General features: G+C 48.9%; 6 protein-coding genes across 6 annotated transcripts; 3 read left to right on the plus strand and 3 right to left on the minus strand.

Moving 5' to 3' along the window:
* Nucleotides 1–1176: 1176 nt before the first annotated feature.
* Nucleotides 1177–1699, minus strand: J7337_012093 (uncharacterized protein; the record flags this gene model as incomplete). Its single annotated transcript, XM_044829623.1, has 2 exons — nucleotides 1177–1360; nucleotides 1413–1699. 2 exons carry the CDS (start codon nucleotides 1697–1699, stop codon nucleotides 1177–1179), a joined length of 471 nt encoding a protein of 156 aa, XP_044676298.1.
* An 86-nt stretch (nucleotides 1700–1785) lies between these two features.
* Nucleotides 1786–3208, minus strand: J7337_012094 (uncharacterized protein; the record flags this gene model as incomplete). The annotated part of the gene is made up of 6 exons (XM_044829624.1): nucleotides 1786–2322; nucleotides 2373–2495; nucleotides 2553–2672; nucleotides 2718–2813; nucleotides 2865–2976; nucleotides 3021–3208. 6 exons carry the CDS (start codon nucleotides 3206–3208, stop codon nucleotides 1786–1788), a joined length of 1176 nt encoding a protein of 391 aa, XP_044676299.1.
* An 829-nt stretch (nucleotides 3209–4037) lies between these two features.
* Nucleotides 4038–6412, plus strand: J7337_012095 (uncharacterized protein; the record flags this gene model as incomplete). The annotated part of the gene is made up of 3 exons (XM_044829625.1): nucleotides 4038–4148; nucleotides 4198–5715; nucleotides 5762–6412. 3 exons carry the CDS (start codon nucleotides 4038–4040, stop codon nucleotides 6410–6412), a joined length of 2280 nt encoding a protein of 759 aa, XP_044676300.1.
* A 2552-nt stretch (nucleotides 6413–8964) lies between these two features.
* On the plus strand, nucleotides 8965–9985 carry J7337_012096 (uncharacterized protein; the record flags this gene model as incomplete). The annotated part of the gene is made up of 2 exons (XM_044829626.1): nucleotides 8965–9236; nucleotides 9292–9985. 2 exons carry the CDS (start codon nucleotides 8965–8967, stop codon nucleotides 9983–9985), a joined length of 966 nt encoding a protein of 321 aa, XP_044676301.1.
* A 72-nt stretch (nucleotides 9986–10057) lies between these two features.
* J7337_012097 (uncharacterized protein) lies at nucleotides 10058–11677 on the minus strand (the record flags this gene model as incomplete). The annotated part of the gene is made up of 4 exons (XM_044829627.1): nucleotides 10058–10365; nucleotides 10414–10792; nucleotides 10841–11486; nucleotides 11550–11677. The coding sequence occupies 4 exons, from the start codon at nucleotides 11675–11677 to the stop codon at nucleotides 10058–10060; spliced, it is 1461 nt and encodes a 486-aa protein (XP_044676302.1).
* Nucleotides 11678–13635: 1958 nt separating this feature from the next.
* Nucleotides 13636–14874, plus strand: J7337_012098 (uncharacterized protein; the record flags this gene model as incomplete). The annotated part of the gene is made up of 2 exons (XM_044829628.1): nucleotides 13636–14114; nucleotides 14226–14874. The coding sequence occupies 2 exons, from the start codon at nucleotides 13636–13638 to the stop codon at nucleotides 14872–14874; spliced, it is 1128 nt and encodes a 375-aa protein (XP_044676303.1).
* Between the last annotated feature and the right edge of the window lie 386 nt (nucleotides 14875–15260).

Consider the following 15260-nt stretch of genomic DNA (forward strand, 5'->3'; position numbering starts at 1 on the left):
CCCATTCTAGGTACGCTAGACGAGATCATAAGTACAGCCAAGAGGACCCTGAAGACAAAAGTCCCTAAAGTAAGGTAGCACTATATACCTAAAATGCTGCCAAATCCACTCTTGGCATTTAGGATACAGGTTATTGCCTACAGATATACAGAAAGCCTTGGCTTGAATAAGGTAGTATGGCGGTGAGCTGAGTTAATTAAAGCTTAATGTTTAAGTATATATAACTTCCCAGCTTGTTGTCCATCACTCGGCATTCTAGCGCTACCAGCACTCAGCACCACTACTTCTACCAACTTCTCCTTCGCCATGCGTATTTCAGCTGTCTCTCTTCTTGCCCTAATTACAGGCTCTCTGGCTGCTCCGGCTTCCGAAAATAGTGGCTCTCTAGACAAACGCTGCGAGTGGAATGATGGTCACGGCCCCATCAGCTGGTATGAACTCCCATTGAGTAACTACACCAGAAACTAACCTCTTAAAGTGACTATTTCAGTATTGTCTTCGGTGCAGAGGGACGTGAACGCTCAGAATTCATAATCAAGGGCAACAACTTTGAGCAGCGAGGGTTTCCGAGATGTGATCCCTGTATATATCACCCATATGCCAGTAGCGCCCGCCTGACTGACTGTTCTCTAGGGCAAGGCGGTAACTACCAGCCATTTTTTACCCCGTTACCTTACGTGGTCATGGTGGCTCCTGGCAATACCTGCGAAACAAGACTCCCTGAGGCCTGGTGGGACGATCTGCATATCAAGTATTCCAGCACCTTCTTGAATGCACCTACAGACACCCGCTGTGGACCGGTCGAGAATGGTTGGGGCCGCCGTTGTATTATTGCTCAGCGCCCTTAACGTGAAGTATATCGGACCGCCAGTTATTGTCAGTTAACACTGTTTGAACTGGCCTGGGCTAGCGTTTGCCTTTTACAAAGGCCATTAGATTCACGCAGTGAGAGACTTGGCTGAGTCTGACCTCTGTGGCGGTATTTGTAGTGCTTTTTATTGCTCATTACTTCTTGTGCTGTATATACCTAGAGATACTACTAAGTTTTGTCTGCTGATTTAAACTCTCAGCCACGAGTCTCAACTACAAATAACACATCTGGACAAAGTACTACATATGACTGTTAACCCGTCCCCATTCTTTGCAACAGTAGCTTCATGCATGTAACATGGAAGATCAATGGTTGAGGTCCAAATCCGCTCTCTCCTTGACAGTGTTCCAATACTTCTCCGCACTCCGCTGACGCAAAGCCCGTCCCCATTTCATGACAGGGAAGATGGTCAGATTATGCGCCAGACCCGCAAATGCGCCCAGGATGAAAGCATTCTGATAACCAAGGTTGACAACCCAAGGAGTGACACTGACAGCATTAGTAAAAGCCCATGATCAACGAGTTGGGTTTATGTGCTTACCCATATCCAATTCCGAAAGCCATCGTATTTCGGATGATAATGGCAGTGGCTAAAGCTTCACTTGCGAGATCACGATAGCAATCGATGCAGTACGCAATGGAGATCTGCGATCCAGCTGTCGTGGTGAAAGAGATGACGCCCATGGCAAAGACAATTGAGAACCAATGCGCCTCGTAATAAGCCCCGACGCCGAACAAGATGCATCCGAAGGGAATGAGGATGAGAGAGGGGAGGAAGAGCCAGAGTCGGTGCTCGGCTTCCATGAAGCCCCCATTTCGACGCGCCATCTTGATGATGAATCTATCACCAAATATTCCAGTATAGATGCACCTAGCTTCTGTCAGCTTCTGGTCCGTTTATGGTCATCAGGGACTTACGCGAGGGTTGTTCCAATGAGAGGAGCGATGAATGTCAGCCCAACTGTCGAAGTAGGCATGTTGTAAGGTTTGTTCGACAGAACCATAGACTCGGTTGCATTCAGAACTGAAAGCCAGACGATGTTGCAACCGTAGATGAAACCAGCATATGAGATGATTGGAAACGCAAGGAGGAGAATCGGTCGGCTAATAAGCCTTATGAGCCTGTTCTCGCCCGTCATGTTCTTGCGCTCGATTGGTTTGAGACGGGAGATACGGGATTTCTTGCTAAACTCGGTATTGTCAAGATCGAAGGTCTCGTTGCGTGCGCTGATATTGGTGAGAGTTGTAGTAGCGACTTGGTCTTGCTCAACGTCGTGTTTTGTATCGAGATCGTCTTTGGTGTCAGGGTCGGCAGATGTCTGATTGGTACTAGAAACTGTCTGTCCTTCGATGTGGTTGGTTGCCATGTATTTCGCTCGATCGAACTTGGTCTCTTCCATGAAGAAGAAGATGATGAGGAGCAGGACGGCGCAGAAGATAGCGCACCAGTACTGACAGCCTATTAGTTACGCAATTTGCCAAGTAGGACTGGAGTACTCACAAATACCCATTGATAGCCCTGGCCATCGTTGATAAAGCCCATGATAAGTGGAGCGATGCCGTTGCTGTAGCCGAGTGCGAGAGCATAGAGAGCGATAAACTTGCCGCGTTCGTGGGTAAAGAACTGCGACACTTGTATAAGGCTTTAATACGCCAATGGCTTAGTAGAATAATGACTTACGACGTCTGAAACAGTAATCTCCGCCAACGACTCAATAGGCGCTCCAAAAATTCCCTGCAGAATCTTGGTCGCGATCCATTCTCCGTTTGATCGCACGTGAGGCTGCCAGACCATAACCCCCTACTTTTATCAGCTTCATGCCATGAGTCAGACTTGGAAACTTACTAGAGTACCCAATGTCGTCAACAGATACACAGGCCGCTTCCCGTACTGGATGGCGATGGCTTGCCAGATGATACAGCCCCAGCCGAAGAAGAGAAACTACCAGCATGTCAGACCATCACCAAAGTCATCAAACGGAGAATTGCATACCATATATCCCGTTCCAGAGTTCAAGTCATTGTAGCTCAGACCAGTAGACTCCGACAGCGGTCCTAGAGTCGAATACAGCGCAGAGGAGCAGATGCCAATGACAAGCACATATCTACACCATGTCAGTGAACCCCCACAAAATCAGGGGAGACATACGCTGCCATGCAAAAGGCAGAGAGATATTTCCTCCTCGGCGACCAGTTTAGCGGATCATCTGGATGAGCCGAAGGAGCTGGCACGAGAACAATGTCGTGTTCTGCTCCTTTGGCGTGCTGCGAGTCCATGCTTCCCTGGGCGTCGACCAAGTGGACCGTTCCGGGGATTGCCTCGATCTGATCTGCCATGTTGGCTGTGGTCTGACTCTGAGTGGGCATTATCGAAAAGATGGGGAAGGTATTTGGTGGCAATGTATTGTGGAGTTTTGGACTAATTGGTGTTAACAACGGGGTCTTTTGTCTTTTTATAAGTGTCGGTCTATCTTGACTATGTCTCGTACCTCCAACGCGTAGCTTCATTATCCTCGGCGCCATGTCTTTGCTGTCTAAGCCCGTAGCCTTATCAGCCTTGACGTCAATCTCTCCACTTCTCAGTCCCAAGCCGTTCATCCGAGCAATTGGTTCTGGGGCATTAGAAACTAGAAATATCCCAATTTGGAGAATATCTCCAGAAATTAGAGCAGAACACAATGCGGGGGCGGAGGAATGCTTATCGCCCGGCCGCTTAGTATCTAGGGATATCATCATCCGTAATCATCTCCTCATTCTCATGAGAACCGGCGTCTTGGCATGAATTGATTCCAATCTCATGGATCAGCGAAAATAGGTATAATGAGAGGCAGGGAGATAGGCCTATTTCCTACTCAAGTTAAAGCAGTTTCGTTGGTGAACTGTCTAATATTCTTGTCCAACCAGATTTCTAGAGTTTTCCGAAAGGCTCGGAATACTTCTCTGCAGGGCACATCCTTAGCTTATCTCGACACGCACTAGAGCATGACTACTCGATCGGGAAATAAGAAACCCATGAGGCACGGATTGTCAGGAAATACACTTCCAGCCAAAATGTTATATAGTGATGAATCAAGAGGCTCGATAATGCTGTGCAATAACTTACTCAGAGGACAAAGACGACTAAACATCTGAGCCTACTTCCCATTCATTAACATTGATCGCGAAAATGGTTGCTTCACAATATCCCGTCCGCCCCACCCTTCGTCACGATGAAGAAGAAATCACCGGCTACGTAGACCCATGGGTAGTATCTCCTGGTGAAACAGCCCACGTCAAGGTACCCAGCCTCGTCCCCTCCCCTGCAATCTCCCCACTAACAACCCAAGATCTCCTCTACAAAGCCCAAGCTCAAATATCAACTCGTCAGACTTCTCCAAGGCCTCGACATGCCCCATGCCCCTGCCCCTGCCAAAGAAGTCATCGAGCATGGACCTAAGGGCGAGTTGGCAGGTCGTTTTCAGGCGTCGCATCCTGGTTCTTACGCTGTTGTGGATGCGTGGAGGAGAGAACCTCTACTAGAAAAGTCTGAAGCCGTTGAGATTGACTTTTATGTTCAGCCTTGGATGCTTAATGCTCCTCATCCCCAAGCTATCCTATCCAACCTCGACGCTGCGAAGGGCGCTGGTATAGCTGTTCTTCTTGATCGGGATAATCAGCTTGTTGTCTGGATTGGTACCTGCAATGGCGTTGAGGTCAAGAAGATCGCTTCATCAGCTCGTGAACGTCGATGGTTCCATGTTTGCATAACTCTCAGAGCGAATGAGTTTCATTTGCAGCTTACTCACATTGCTTCTGGAAACGAAATCGCTCCTTCGTCAACTATCGTTCAAACATCTCTTTCCAGCACTCCCAGTCTTGACTCTGGTAGTCCTATGTACTTTGCAGCTACAACAGCAGCAAGCCCAACATCAGCTTCACAGCTACCAGTGCATTTCTTCAACGGCCGCATCGAAACTCCCCGCTTCAAAGCCTTGGGTCGAAAGAACTGGGACATCGCACGCTACGACTTCTCTGTTGGGATTGACACAGATGAGATCTTTGATGTCTCTGGCTCTGGGCTCAATGGCGTTCTCGTCAATGCTCCAACGCGAGCTATTCGCGGATATGACTGGGATCATAAGCTCATTGGCCTCGGTTGGAAGGAAGCAAAGTACGGTTTTGGTGCTATTCACTTTCATGATGATGATCTTGATGACGCTGCCTGGGACACCGACTTTGAGTTCACTGTCCCTTCTGATCTGCGCTCTGGTGCTTATGCGGTCGAAGTTCAAGATACAGAGTCAGATCTCAAAGACGCGATTGTGTTCTTCATCCGTCCAAAGGAAGTCCGACCGCAAGCCAAGATTGCTTTTGTCTTTTCGACGTTTACGTACCTCGCTTATGCGAATGAACATATGTATGACGAGACAAAGTCGACACATATCTCATTCCCCGAGGGTGTTCAGCTCGTCGCGTCTGATAACTATTACAAGATGGTGCGGCGCCATGATCTTGGTCTCGCTATCTACGACCTCCACAGCGATGGTTCAGGTGTGGTGTACAGTACCACCAAGCGCCCGATTCTGAATGTGCGGCCTGATTATATCCACTGGGGCTTTCAACGACCAAGGGAGTTCTCAGCTGATTTGTTGATGGTTGGATTTCTGGAGAAGCATTTCGGCGATGGTTACGATATTCTCACAGACCATGATCTTCATCTCCGCGGTCGTGCTGCATTGTCTCAATACGATGTTGTCATCTCTGGCTCTCACCCTGAATATCCTTCTGCGGAATCTCTTGACGCTTACGAGGGCCATGCCAAGAATGGAGGATCGCTTATTTATGCTGGCGGCAACGGCTTCTATGTAAGTAACTTGACATATAATTGATACGGAGCTGACATGTTTTTAGTGGAAGTCTGTTACAGATCCCAAGAGACCTCATCGGATGGAAGTCCGACGCGCTGACGTCGGTGCCCGAACCCATGAAAATCCCCCAGGAGAGCGCCATCACGCACTAAATGGCCAACTCGGTGGTCTCTGGCGCTCAATCGGCCGCCCGCCCAACGAGCTTTGGGGTATTGGCAGCTGTGCTTCAGGTAAAGGACCCGGTCGACCATTCATTCCAACCGAAGAAGCCCTCAACAATCCTTCATTGGAATGGCTCTGGAAAGGTCTTACCGAGGAATCCCGAAAACTCCTTGGAACAAAGGGTCTTGCTGGTGGTGCAAGTGGCGATGAGCTCGATCGTCTTGATGTCGCGATTGGGAGTCCTGTCAATGCAATATTGCTTGCTCGCAGCGAGCGACATGATGACCATTTCATGCTGTTCAATGAAGAGCTCATATTCCCCATGATCGGGACCCTTGGCTCGACTTCACCGCTTGTGAGGAGCGACATGGTATACTATGAGACGAGCGCAGGAGGTCCTGTCTTCAGCGTTGGTAGTATTAACTGGAACAACTCCCTGGCTTGGGATGAATATCAGAATGATGTCGCGCAGGTGACTGAGAATGTCATCCGGGAGTTCCTTGCCCGTGGTAAGAGGCGTGCATCGGCATGAAAACAATGAAGCGAAACTGCTACAAGAGCAAGAATACGTTTCGTTTACTTCAAGCTTAAATAGACATATCTTTGCAGCATATTTACTTTGGGTTATTGGTCAAATCTACAAAGACAATCGCGCCTGACTGATTCCAAAGACGTTACTGATGACATGTAACGTCTCTACCGCCACAGTCTTGTGACACGCCAAGCTCCATTTGCAACTGAGCAGCATTTGTAATGGCCAGATGAGAGCAAACCCTCCAAGAACTCGTTGACTTCGCTGTGTGCTCGGTCGGCCTCTTGTATCAATTTGCTGAAGGTGAAATGGAACGCTCGCTACTATCTCCGAAATCATGCTGTTGATGATCTGCGCCGAGTTGGCTTTCAAGGCGTCCAGGTTTCGACCCGGTATCGATATCTGATGTGATTGTCCGTGGTCAACAAGGCTGATCATCATGCTGTGTAGTGTAATGCGTGAGACTCTCCAGTAGTTCCAAACCTTGGAGACTTGAATGTCGGAGTAGTAGCTTGCCTGCGTCTCTTCACCATTTGATGTACGTAGCGTCGTCTTCATTTGAACCCACCTTGGCTCGCAATGCGTCTGCCAATCCGCAATCCTCGCCTCCAGGCTAACGATGTCCTCAATCAGGTGGTCTAAGGAATGGATCAGGCTCGATATTCCATGTATGCCATGTGTAAGAAGGCGAATAGCGCGATTCCGTAGTCTTCCAACCTCAAGACTCAAAGCTGCCATCCTGGCTGCCGGTGTCTGGGACGTCAGCATCCATAGCCACTTGTGGATAGCCTCATTTCCAAGAGTGCCTCCATCGACAGGAAGCCCCTGCATGAGCCACGGCTGTGCTTGGATGACAACAGAATGTGCCAAGTCATGCGTGCGCCGTGTCCGGAACCCCTTCGCCTCGCGCATTTTTACTAGCTGCGCACATGCGTTTAAATGTGACATGTTTGGGGCGCTGCTATTCCCGCTTAGATGATCCAGGACGTGCAGCAATAAAACACAAGCAAGCGTCTCGTCTTCCAGGCATCTCTCAGGGTGAGCTATTGAGCCGTTAATAGCCTGCAGTGCAGCTCCGTACGTGCGCCTAGCCTTCTGGAGCATGCCGGCATCGTGAAATTGGTTGGCAGCCACAAACAACGACGCTGCAGAGATGGTGACTCTTATGCAACTATCGAAAGGTGCTTGGTAGTGAAGCTGCGGTAAGTGCGAGTACCAACCCACGGGCATCAAGACTTGATCGAAGAAGAACTGGGTCAAGGCCGTATCCCAAGACTGGGCAACATATGGTGCCAATTGTAAGTCCAGGCTTTTGTTGGCGTTTCTGTTGCAGTTGAGATTCCTTTCCTCCGGAAGCGACGGGACAAGCTGAAGGCCGCGGGGGAGACGTTGATCAACTGCGGCAAAGTGTTCTCTACATCCTATTAATCCCTCATCCATCCACATTGCATCAGTAAATAATGGGGTACTCACGCCTTTGCCGTCACCTTGCTAGTCTCATGGCGAAACCGAACATCCTGCGGTTGTGGGTAGCCAGGACAAGTCGTGCCATACTTGACACATCTTTGGCACTGCGGCTTCGCCCTATCGCACTTTGATCTTTCAGCATTGAAAACAACAATTATGCTGCAGCAACCGAGATTTACAGACCTTGATTCTGCGACAACGGCATCTTTCGCAGCCCAAGTAGATCCCACCTGGATTCGGCATGCTCGTGTCTAGCCGGGGTCAGTTTGTCGCAGTTCTTCATACGACCTCCGGTGGCACCCGGATGCTACGGCCAACGCGATGTGTAGTCGGCTCTGCTTTGCAATGGGGCAAGGCTTGTGAGTAATGGAGAAAAGTCGAACGAAAGGATGATTTGATGGCGCTGCCTTGGAACATTGCCAAAAGTGGCCATGCCAGGAGAGGCTAGCGTACCGAGCACTTCACTAATTGCATAGGTCACTTGGCCTAGAAGCTACAGAATCACAACCTTCAACCGCATCAAGGATAATGCATTTTACAAATCAATATGTTAGTCACACTACCCCGCCCCAATAGAGGTATATATACCTTCCTGCGCCCCAGCAGGCTTCCAGCATGACAAGATTGTCTTTCCTAAGATCTTAAGCACTTCATCGGCCAATCCAGGTTGAGATCACAATGCAGAGAGCCGAGCCGTTTAAGATCGATCGTTGGAGTCAGTAAATCCAACTTCAAGTGTCTTTTTACCGACAGCTAACTAACTTTCCTTCCGGTTCTTAGTGGAGAAGTATGGGGTTCGTCAGCCCTTCATATACAAGACCACCTTCTATATATCTGAGACTAATGTATATACTTATATAGCCAGGAGCGAAAGTTTGCCTCTATGGTAAGACTGCAAAGAGTACACAGTACCTGTGTGATACTGACGCGTATACGGACTTTCAGACTCATTCGTCTCTGTACTCTCACTGAACGAGTTGCAGCAACTGGCCCCTGATGCTAGCCATGCAACCCTAGATCCAAACCTGAAGCTTACCTACGGCACGCTGCAGGGTTCTTTGCGCCTTCAAGAGCGAATCGCCAAGATGCACTCCTCGCCCAAAGCCCCATTAACAGCTGCTAATGTGGTTATCACACCGGGTGCCATTATGGCAAACTATCTCGTTTTGGCTGCAATTTGTGGCCCTAATGACCATATAGTCTGCCAGTACCCCACGTATGGGCAGCTATATCTTTTGCCAAGGTATAAGGGAGTTGATGTCAGCTTGTGGGCTATGAATGAGAAAGATAATTGGTCCTCTGATGTGGCAGAGCTTGCTAGTATGATTAAGCCTAATACTAAGGCTATTATTATTAAGTGAGCTCTCTTTATATCCGTATTGTATACCAGGATGGAACTGACAAGACAATAGTAACCCAAATAATCCTACCGGAGCTGTCATTTCTAAGGATAAACTGGAGGAGATCTTGGCCCTCGCCCAAGAGCATGGCATTGTAGTCTTCTCTGATGAAGTTTACAGCCCTCTATTTCACACGAGCAACCGCCCGCCGCCTCTAGTCTCTTTGGGCTATAACCGTACCATCTCAACTGGTTCTGTCTCTAAGGCTCACGGCTTACCTGGGCTTAGAGTAGGCTGGGTAGTATCGCAAAATGCACAAATCTTGCGGCGGGTTACAACACTCCGAGACTATACAACTACCAGCGTATCGCAACTCGATGATAGTGTTGCTGCATTTGCGTTGAGCGAGGAGGTCTTACCCCGGCTAATGGAGCAAAACATGAAGACCTGCGCCGAAAGTATAGTCATACTCGACGAGTTCGTTAAGCGCAATGCCCGGCGATGCCGATGGGCTAAGCCGGATGGGGCAGCGACGGCTTTCGTTCAAATTTTGAACGAGGACGGATCCGCGGCGGATGACGTCGCGTTCAGCAAACAGTTAGCTGAGCAAGAGGGTATCGTCGTTCTGCCCGGAGGATATTGTTTCGGTAAACCTGGAGCGAATGGTTTGAGAGGGTACATTAGACTCCCACTCGGCCAGCCAAGGCTATTGGACGCTGCATTGGAGACGCTGGAGAAGTTTATCCATAAGCAGACACACTTCTAGTATTCATCTATATTGTACACTTATTGTATCTACCATTCCTCCAATAAGAGCGTATCTCACCCATGTTCCATCTCACTCAACCCCACTGTCGCTATGAACAACAACCTTCTCTGCATCCTTCCCAGCAGCCATCTCCTCAAAGTAAGACTCATCCTTCTTCTCACGGGTGACATACCCGGGTGGCGTCCACTTCGCACTTTCCCATGCCTTGAGGTCAGGCAGACAGTACATCATGTCGATATGCTCAAGACTCAAAGTCTTTGACTCGTATAGGAAGAAGTATACAATGACAGTGCCAATCAGATTCATGCCGGCGAACACATAGCCAAAGGCGTAAGAGATACCAGCATCAGCGAAGGGAGTGAGGAAACTGATGAGGACTAATGCACGTTGGTATTAGCACGCTAGGTTTATGAAGGAAAACTTACAATTTGCAAGCCAGTTGCTTGCAGTAGCCAACGAAGCCTGCTTGGCACGAGTGCGTAAGGGAAAGACTTCTCCAACAACGACCCAGCCGAGTGGACCCCAACTGACAGCGAAGGAGGCGATGAACATGCAAGCGGAAATAATCATGACGATGCCGCTGGTACTGCTGCCCTCAGGGTCAATGGCTGTTCCGACAGATGCAAAGATGAGAAGCCAAGCTGTCTGCCACAAACCGCCAATTATGAGGGGCCAGCGACGACCGAACTTTTCTGCGGAGTAGATTCCGAAGAAGGTCATTCCGACGTTGATTGCGCCGAGGATTAGTTGGACGAGGATGGGGTCGTCAATGCCAGCAGACTCAAAGATAGTGGCTCCGTAGTACTGATGTCATGTCAAGTCTTTGTCGCTCAGTGGCAGTGGTTGGCTTACGAAGAAATAGTTGGCACCAGTCCACTGCTGGAAGAACTGAACAGCCATTCCAAGGAGTGTTCGGTACAGCACCTTCGGTCCCTTGTTGCACACACCAAAACATTCCAACCAACTTCCCTGCCCAACCTTTCGCTCCTCCTCAAGCAGAATCCTCATCTCCTGAATATTATCCTCAACAATTGGATTTTTCACATCACTCACCATTCCCCTCAATCTCGCAAGCGATGTCCTCACACCATCCCAATCCTCTCTCATGGCAAGCCATCTAGGCGACTCAGGGCAAGCCAAAACCCCAAGGCCAAGAGGAATCGAGAATGCCATCTCAATGGCGATAACAATTCTCCATGACGCATCACTGTCTTCAATCTCACGTACGCCATAGTTGACGATGTTTGAGATGAGAATGCCGAAGCAGATCATGAGTTGATATGACGACACGACAGCGCCGCGGATTTCACGCGGTGCACACTCACTCTGGAACATGGGGACGCCGATGGACAAGGCGCCGACACCAAGACCGGCGATGAGACGGCCTATCATCATGTGAACCCATGAGTACATGGCCGTGATTTGGATGACGTTGCCGAGGAGGAAGATGACGACGAAAATGGTAAGACTCCATCTTCTACCGTACCAATCTGCCGTGCTGAATCGCGATGTTAGTAGAGAGTTACGCCAATTGAGATGAGAGACTTACTAAGATCCTGACAAGGCTCCAATGAGACATCCGATGCTCATAAGTGACACGAGGATACCTTGGACGGCGGGGACCCAGTATTTACTGCCGTCATCGTCTGTTTGAGCAAAACGATCGACGTAGTCTCTGAATAGAAGCATAGCCGAGATTTGACCTGTTTCGCGTCAGATTCAATAACGTCAAGAGGTTGAGTACCGCTTACCAGTATCATATCCAAAGAGGAATCCTCCAAGAGAGGTGATGAGGGCCAAGACTAGAGCCTCAGCGCCGCAGGCGGCCCCGTTGACAGTGAAAGATCTGGTTGTCGCATCAGCTCTATTTTACTACCTCAAAGCTGTAAGGGATAATGGACATACTTGTTCCCAAGCATATTGCCAGTCAATGTCTTATAAACCCAAAGCTGATTGATTTGCTCTAAGCTTCAACGCGGTCCCAATCCTCTATTTATTCCTTTCATTTTCAGCGGAGCCTTCAAAAAAGGGAGTCCTAGCTACAACATGACAAGTCCCATGAGGTCTTGCGAAACCACGACAACGCGATACCCAAATCTCCAATTTTGCTCAGCGATCCTATCGGGGAACAAGGCTAAATGGAATAACCTACACCTTTTACCCGTCAAGGTGAGGCTCCCCGGATATAACCAAAGGGCCGAATCCAAGGGTTTGGGCCGAAGGGCGCCGGACCGGTGAGCAAGGTCAGGGGAACTTTATTCTCAGTGGGATGTGTTTTCTGTGGAGAACCACGCGTGGGGTCACCGCCAGACATCCCCATGATAGGAGAGATGGGGTTGTGGCATGGGAAAAAGTTGGGGTGATTCAGTAACATGAGAGAAAAGACCATGGTTTCCGGCTGCTGCCTGTTCTGCACTGCTTGTTTATTGTTGCACTACAAAACCTCTATCATGGTACAAGCAATGTTTTGTGATTATCTGAGAATTAAACAGCACCTGACTTGCACAAGTATTCGCAAAAACAGCAGCACAGACGAAATCCGCGGCAGTGAGGCCGGTATAGCCGGTCTTGGCGTCCATCAGATCGGGACGTAACAGGTATTGCTATCACCTGACTTCGGCAAAGATGCTAGATGGCATGGTACTTGCGGAGATTTATTTAAGTATTATGCTTGAAGTTAAATGACTCGGTTGAATTTCTCGCGTCACGTTTGTGAAGCAACGTTTCATTACGCACTGAGCAATCGCTGCCCTGCACTCTTGCGGAAGACTTGTATGAGTGGCGTGAGAGCGCGAATTACTAGCTTCGGGTTATTCCTCTGAACTACAGAGAATTTTGTGCAATTGGGTGATTTCCAAGTTTGGAATTACTCATGAATATTCTACGATGGATGCGTTGAAGGACCCAGGTTCGGAGTGTCAACAAGCAGTCCTACGTGCCGATTCGGAACAGCAGTTGCTAACTTTTACTGGAAACTGCGGATGATAATAGTACCAGCGATCTGGGACACCTGCTTGACCCAGGGAGGTAAAATGTAATTTTACAGACTCTTATAAAGTAGCCAGAATTTAATACCCTCATTTTCACAGTCAATCGTCTCTGGAATAAAGTAAATCGAAACATCATCGAGCTCTAGGTTAGGTAAATCGGGCCAGGTGGGGAGAGAGTTGACCCCACTAGAACTCAGACCCTCCTTTGATTGGATCATGGAAGTCCCACCCAGTCCCACTGAAATCCAAGCGGGTTTTTGATTGGACAAGATATAAATAGACCCATCACATCAGTCCAGATTCTGGAAATAACTAGAGAGCAATGACCCAACAGCTCGGGAATAACACGTGGAGCAGAGTCACTGAATCAACACCATCCAAACTTTGATTGTGTTTCCTCCTCCAAAAGTCAAAACTAAAGATGCTTTTTGTTGTGACATTCGGGTACAAAAATGTGCCCAAAAAACTGCAGTGCCTCGTTTGTTAAGCCTCATTTTCACGAAAGCTTACGTCATGTGCGCCAACTGCGATGACAGCTCTAGGCATCAGCGCCTCAATTGGAGTTGCCCATGAAACTCAACTCTCACCATTTATCCCCTCCTTCTCCAGCTCCTGGCACAATCTCAACTTTTCAACTTCTTCTTCCTCTTTTTCACAATGTCGGAACATCGTGAAATCCCCAAATTTACCGTCGATCTATCTCTCCCTCCCGAGACCCGCTACGACCATATCGTTCCGCACTTCAAGACCGCCGTGGACTCGTGCGATTTACCCTCCCTGTTCTACGCCCTCCTCGATGAGCTCGTCGGAAAATCCGCAGGGAGAATATTGGCTGCGATCTCGCCGCTGCTCATGCGACACGTTCATTCAGATGAGGAAAATGCAGAATTGATCGGTATCTCGAGAGCGATCGGCATTCCCATGCACATCCTCGTTGCTTTCAATGTTCTCTTAGATCTTTTGCTGGGATGCACGAGCGGTGGAGTCAGAACTCTTGATCCAGATTCTGGTGGGAACGCGACGCGGATACTTCATTTTCGGACCCTTGACTGGGAGATGCATCCATTGAGAAACATCATTGTCGAACTCGATTTTGTGCGTACGCCTAGCGGTCCGGCCATTGCGACGACGGTCGGGTATCTTGGGTATATTGGGGTTTTGACAGGAGTGCGAAAAGGCATGAGTTTGAGTTTGAACTTCAGACCGCATCATGCCAGGGATACTCTTCGGCAACGGGTGTCTTACAGATACAACCAGGCCATGGTTGTTCTTGGGCAGCGGCAGTCCATCTCGAGCAGTCTAAGAGAGATTCTACTAGGCGACTCTACGATGCCGGAGAAACAGTCCGATGAAGCGCACGAGACGAACGATATTAGCGACGATTTGCAGAACCGATATGTACAACAAGTCCTCACAAAACTCTCAACGTCCAATTCAACCGCCGCATATCTCATCCTCTGCCAGCCAGACCGCGTCTTAGTCATCGAGAAAGACAATCACAGCGCATCAATCCGCGAATCCGACACATTCCTAACCGCCTACAACCACGACGTCAAAGACGAAGACAACCCCGAGCTTCTCCAACAAGCGGCAGCAGAACTCGCAGCCGGCGAAGATGCAACGGGCATGGCAGACTTGGTGGCCTATTCACTTGAACGAAAGCACGATTTGGATAAGCTATGGAAGAAATGTGTTCGGAATTGTAGAAGACGGTACAAACTGCGGAATGATGTTGTGACGAGGGAGGATGTGGTGAAGTTTTTGCAGAATGATATGATTAGGAATGAGGAGACGCATTACGCCGTCATCATGGATCCGAAGGAGGGGAAGGTCATGTGGCGCAGTGCGTATGAGTATGTGAGTGAGGGTGAAGACGGGAGTTCGGAGGAGACTTGATGCTTTGAAGGTGCATTGGTGCTGCAGATTACTATGGGAGGTCAGGTACCCAGTATGAGCAACGCGCCAAGGAAAGGCAATCTGAAATGGTACTGTTTGACAATGAGTTTACCCTGCAGGTGCTAGTTAGTTGGGCTTCTAGACATATTGTGATCAAGAAATTTAGACCAAAAGAAATCTCAACGACAATGTCACAGATATCTTGATGCGTCCCTGGATACAGGGCTGAGTCTTACAGGGATCTGAACAAGTGAGCGTAAGCCGCATTGAAGCAGCAAGCCAATAGGATAGAGGTTTAAACGAACAGACCAATCACACAGGCTAATTGAACAGGCCATCAACGTGGAGAGTAAGCAAAGCATCCAATCATATTAAAGTCATCCGTA

Source organism: Fusarium musae, chromosome 9 (genome assembly GCF_019915245.1).
Source record: "Fusarium musae strain F31 chromosome 9, whole genome shotgun sequence".
Classification (NCBI taxonomy): domain Eukaryota; kingdom Fungi; phylum Ascomycota; class Sordariomycetes; order Hypocreales; family Nectriaceae; genus Fusarium; species Fusarium musae.